Source organism: Helobdella robusta (assembly GCF_000326865.2).
Source record: "Helobdella robusta unplaced genomic scaffold HELROscaffold_8, whole genome shotgun sequence".
Lineage (NCBI taxonomy): Eukaryota > Metazoa > Annelida > Clitellata > Rhynchobdellida > Glossiphoniidae > Helobdella > Helobdella robusta.
In genome coordinates this window covers 2,994,162-3,000,546 of record NW_008705459.1, presented here as the reverse complement: position 1 = coordinate 3,000,546, position 6,385 = coordinate 2,994,162, and the positions used below count along the sequence as shown (strand labels likewise).

Below are 6,385 nucleotides of genomic sequence, written 5' to 3'. Positions count from 1 at the left end.
GGCATGGAAGATAAAAACGGATTGCAATAGCCACATGAACTCTATCAAATAACAATACAAACATATATAACAAATAAGCGAATCTTGACTTCAAATCGAATAGATAGGTAACACATTTGATTAGGCTGACATTTTATTGAACAAGAGCAAATATTCATACTCAACCCAAACGATACTCAGTCAAATATCAAAAAACAAAGAATAAAATTATCAGCAATCTTTATAATAATCATTAAAATATGACATAATTTATTCTTTCTTCTTCTCCCCTCTTATCTTCTTGGGGACCACTGGTTTCTGACTCTTCAAGATAGCACTTGCTCTTCTGAGGGCAGCCTTTTAACACAAAAATTTAAATTAGCATAAAATTAAAACAAACATTGAATTAAAAATAACACGCAAATATATTATAAATAGCATGACAAATAACAATAGACTAATCATAATACTAAGAAAAATGGAATAAGGTAATTTACAGATTTCAAGTCCTTTCTGTACTTGCCATTCCTCACGATGCTCTTGATGGATTTGAGAGTTCTCCTGGCCCCCCTCTTCAACTCAACCTTTGTGTACTGTCGTGGAAGTTTTCTGTGGGCTGAACATTTCAAATAACTTTTCACAAAAGAGTTTTTAAGAAAATTATAGAAAAAATTTATCACAAATTAGGACATAAATATAAATTATGAATCATAAAAAAAGATTGATAACTAAATTACAACAAGCTGACAGAAATAAAACAAGAACTAATTACCTGAAGCATTCTTGGTGATAATGGCCACACCTTTACCATCGGGCAGTGGTTCGACTCCGATGGTCTTCTTCCTAATGAGACCATTGAATCTGTAAGAGTTGAGGCCTTTTAAATTGTTGCGTTCCTGAGTGTGAATTCAATTTTTTTTTGTTCAAATAAACGAGGCTTGTCAAATTTAAAATATGTTCTCAGAATTTTGAAAATAACATAATTACTAATATTAACAATTGTAGCAAAAATGTGAATGACCTTCACCATAAACATCTAATTCTACACATATTCTAACCAAGTATTATTTATTTTAGTTTTTTTAGGCTTGATAAAAAAATATTTTATAGATATTGACGATAGAAAACAAAAAACGCAAAATTTATTTTTGAAATTGAAACAAAAAAAATTTTAAATTTAACAAGCAAATCTTAAGGACAAATTAATTAAAATTTTACAAAATTCTAAATTTAATTTAAATATATTTAGGCTTTACCATACTTTATCAATAAGAAAAATTAATTCTACGTTATTTCACATTTTAGGATTACAGAGTGCTCTTTTAATTTGGTTAGGTTTGATCAAGGGGAGGCCTATTTATCAACATACAACGCTTTCTTATGGATTGGTGCCGGGGTATGCAAAAAACCTCAATTTTTAAACTTTCAATTCTTTTCGATAATGCCAATTTTATTTTTTTAAATTTATACCAAATAGAAGAAAATTAATTACCACATTGAATAACAATTAGAAAAAATTAAAATTTAAACATTTTAATTTAAATAAAAGCAATGTGCCAAAATTAGTAAATACTTAATAACTTTTGACTAAAACGATAAAAACCACCCTACAGATCCCCTCCGGAAGTAAGCTTATTGTTCGACCTTTAAAAGTGAGCGAAGGCCGTTATATTTATTCTAGTTATGTAGGCTGATAATGATAACCCTTTCACAACATTAGTGATTAGTCATCAGTAGTCATTTTGGCAGTTGCTTAATTCAAAAGAATGATTAATGAACAATGCGGTTTTGTGAAAATTAAGCAGCGCGAGTGTAATACGCAAAATATAAAAAAAATAAATTTTGAAATAAAAATGATTTGTACCTTTGAAAATGTCGGAGCATGTCTCCTTTTCATCAGGAACGAGCTGGAGTTCCTCACGATCATCCATTGCAAGTCAGACGACATTTTGACTTCACCTGCAACAAATTTAACTTTAAATTCATCATATTTCAGTACCACAAAAGTGAAAAAAACATGGCAGATTTAATATTTTATTTTAAAAAAACCACGAAGAAAGCGATAAAACCTCACTTTTGATGCAACAGGAAAAAGAAAGAGCATAGAACTTTAATTCCTTATAAGTATAAATGTTTGTGGTATATTGATATTTCAATTGTAAAATTTCCAATTTTCAGCTAATATCCTTTAAAATTTTTATTTTTAAAATTGTGTCCAAACATTTTTAATATTTAATAATTAACGAATTTAATTTTAATAAAACATATAAAAAGTACAGTTTCGTACTATGCCACTTTTTGTTTTCAATATTTGTTTAGTTAGAAAAATTGTTCAATGGTGTTTTGCAGATTTTAAAATTAAATGGCTTTTTGATTAAATTAAATTTTTTGTAAAAATAATTAAATTGTTTAATTAAATCATTATTGTCAAAAGTTAGTTGATTTCTTTTTTCAATTGACTGTTTTGTTTTTTCATTTTCTATTAATTTTTTTCATTTTTTATTTAATTTTAATTTACATTTAATTTTTAATATTTTTTTAAAATAAATTTTTAAATTATAAACTTGATTTTATTTTAAAAAATAAATATAAAATGGCCGGTTTTTCAAAATTTCTGTTGTTTGTCATCATTAAAGTTCAAATTTCATAAAATGTTATTAAGTCATTCAAATGATTGTTTTTTTTATTAGAATTAGTATTAGAATTAGTTATTAGATTAATTAATTAATAAAATTAATATTAATAAGCAAGCATTAAGATTTCCAATTTTTTATTAATGAATTTTTTTAAGTTTAAGTTAGACTAGACAGTTCATTAAAATTCAAATTTCATAAAATTTTATGAAATCAAATGATTCATTTCATTTTTTTAATTAATAATTAATATATATACTGTTGGATTACTTATTTTATTTTTACTCTGCCCCTGAACAAGACATAAGGAAAGACAAGTTTTTAATTTAAATTTAAGTTAGTACACAGCACACAACTCAGTACAATACAGTATGTTTTGTTAGTTACACAACTTTTTACTGTTCTATTTTATTAAATTTAAATAATAAATAAATATATTTTATAGTCCCATTAATTAATAATTAATAATCACTGATCAGTTGGTTAAATTTTGAAGGTTGTTCTTTTTTTGGATTTATAAAGTTCAATAAAATTTTATACTTTACTTCAATTTGATTAGTAAATAAATTATAGCTAGGTCCAATTTCTCTAATAAATAATTGTCTATGTAAATATAGTTTCAGGTTAGGTTTGATTGTATATTCTCTTAAAATGAAAAAAAATCACATTTTCGTCAAAAAGTTTTTAATGTTCATAATTATTAAATCAGAGTTAAAATAATTTCTTTTATTGTTAAGGATATTATTATCTGTATTGCTATTGTTGTCGATGTTGCTGCTGATGTTGTTGTTACTGCAGTTGTTTTGTTTGTTATTATTGCTGTTGTTTTTATGACTAGATGCTCTTATCAATATTTTCAATTATTGTTGTTCTTTCTATTGTTAATGTCTGCAATAAATTTGTTCTTTAAAAGTATTACTCTCCTTGAGTCCTTGAACAGCTGGCTAGCCATAGATAAGATTTAATTACAATTCTAAGCATGGTGCATGTATGGTTGGCTGACTGGCTCGTTGGTTGGTTAGCTAGTTGGTTGGTTGGTTAGCTAGTTGGTTGGTTGGTTGGTTAGTTGGTTAGCTAGTTGGTTGGCTGATTGGTGGGATGGTTGGCTGGTCATGCATTTCGTTCAACATTATTTGTATATTTTTGTTTTGTATTTTTCTGTATATGTAAGATTGCATCTTTGCTTATTTGTATGTGTGTGTGGGATCAAAGATTAGCCTTGTTAGTTTTGTATGTGTGTTGGATCATATGTTTATTTTGCATGTGTACATATGAGTATGTATGTCCTTATTGTATGGATTTGTAAGATTTTATGTTTCGTAAAACTGAATGTTAGCATTGTATTGTTTGTGTGTTTAGAATTGTTTTTGTGCGTCACATGTTTATGTAAGATTGCAGGCACATATTGTATGTTTAATGGGTTGTATACTTGAATTGCGTTAGTGTATATAATTGTATGTATGCATTGTACACATGTTAAACCATATGTTTGTATTGCATGTATAATATATGTGTAAAATTGTATGTACATTTTTTGTGTTTACATATGTTTTGTTATTTGTATTTTCATTTTGGTGCATGGTTGTTTATAAACTTTTGTATGTATTTGTGTTTGTTGGGTTTAAATTTATATACACAGCCCTCTGGTGAAATATTTGTTTTGTTTGCATTCCTTATTCAAATGCTGTGTTTAAATTGTTTGTGTGTGTGTGTGTGTGTGTGTGTGTGCGCGCGCGCGTGTATGTGTGTTTATATCCATTCAATTAAGTGCTTCCATTCATTGCAGTCTATTATTTTATTTCTTTTTGTATTTTTATTATTGTTTTTGCTCATTATCTTCACCATTCCAAGGCTGTACATTTAGCATGAAACCATCCATGGAGCAGGTAATGTTCATCTTCATTTTTTAAAATAATATTTTTTGGGATTTTGGTATTGTTGTTGTTTTGGTATATTTTAAAAGTAACAAAATAATGTTAGAGAAATATGTCTCATATTAGATTCATACATTAGATATGAGGTATGGAGATGTATGAAGATTTAAATAAACCAGTTTGAAATTGTAAGGTATGTCTCATATTGGATTCATACATTAGATCTGTCATGTCATGTTAAATTGTGGTATTGATTGTAATTATTGTCGGTAGGTAGTGAACAAATTATCTAAATGAAATAAAAACATTTCTACACTTTGCAATTAACAGGCCAGGGTTGGCTAGACAAATTCACTTCATTGTGGGTTTTTTTTTTGATAATTTTGTGATGCAATCTTTTATGGGTGGGTCTCCTCTGTTTTTGTCTCTTTAATTGATTGGTTGATTTATGATGATGTTTTTAATGCTAATTATGAAGATGATGAGGAAGCTGATGAGGGGATGAGATGAAATGATTAGGATGCTACTGGTGTTGGCAATGATAATAATGATGGTGGTACCAGAGTTTATTACCAGATATGTCATTATTGATGGCTAAACATTTTTTTTAAATTCACCAGTAATAGGGAAATATTTTATATCTCTCTCTTTATACATTAAGCTTTTCATTTAATTATTTTGAAGAAAATTTACAAATTATTTTATAAGTTACTTGATAACTTTTCCAATGAAATTAGGTTGTACAAATATTATGATGGTAGCGATGATGATGGCGATGATGGCCCTGATGAATAAGACGTTGTTTCACACATACACACACATTTGTGTAAACAAGTGTGTACAAACAAATACACTCAAAGATATAATCCTATGTACACTAATCTTATGCATACACTCACTCACTGTTATGTATATTTTTGTTTGTATGACATACAAATGTTGTTTATATTTTCATTCAATAACATCTAATAAATTTTGTTCATGTATGTGTACTCCACTACTTATATTCAGCTGCACGCGCGCGCACACACGTGTACACACACACACGCACACACACACACACACTTATATATATCTATATATACTGATAGAAATCACATTAATTGTTTGTTTAAACAATGTTTACACTTGAACTTGAATTTTTTTCTAGTTTTGTTGTTGCTTGTATGATAATGTTGTTGCTTGTTGTTGTTGTATTGTTGTTGCTTGTTGTTACTGATATTGATGTTGTTGATGTTTTTGTTTTTTGTGTTGTTTCTTTTGTTGTTGTCCTAATTTATTTGTTATTGCTTTTTAGTATTGTTACTGTTGCCATTATTTGTAATCTTTTCATCTGCAGTAGTTCTTTGCACAAGAATACTATTTACTAATGTAAGTAACATGAAGCCAACTTTACTAACACTAATTATAAAATAGAAAACGCTATGACATTGTTGAAACTGCTTTCCGTATAATTTGCATTGCAATTTTTATAGATAATTGTATTTTAAAATTTATTTTTGATGAAATACTGTGCTTTCCACATAAATTATAATTTTAATAAATTATTATTATTATTATTATTATATTTTTTTTGCTTATTATTATGGTTTTTGAAATTTTATTTTCACCAATTTCAATGGAATCAGTCACTGATGATGGTATTTGTATTTCTTTGAAAACCGTCGTTATTTTTCGTTATAAATTTCGAATGTAATGAGATTTTATGTTGATAATCATCATCAACATCATCATTTTCGGTTCTCTGATTATCATTATCATTATCATCGTTATAACCATTATTATATCGTATCATCATCGTTATCATTATTATTGTTATATCAACATCACAACGTGTTATAAACATGTCAATCGTCACCATAGTCACCATCATCATCGTCATCGTTCTAATTGTTTGTT

General features: G+C 27.4%; 1 protein-coding gene across 1 annotated transcript; it reads right to left on the bottom strand.

Annotated features, from left to right (window-relative positions):
* Positions 1–249: 249 nt before the first annotated feature.
* On the bottom strand, positions 250–1,927 carry HELRODRAFT_165615 (hypothetical protein; the record flags this gene model as incomplete). The annotated part of the gene is made up of 4 exons (XM_009032151.1): positions 250–336; positions 477–595; positions 752–875; positions 1,844–1,927. The coding sequence occupies 4 exons, from the start codon at positions 1,925–1,927 to the stop codon at positions 250–252; spliced, it is 414 nt and encodes a 137-aa protein (XP_009030399.1).
* Positions 1,928–6,385: the final 4,458 nt, after the last annotated feature.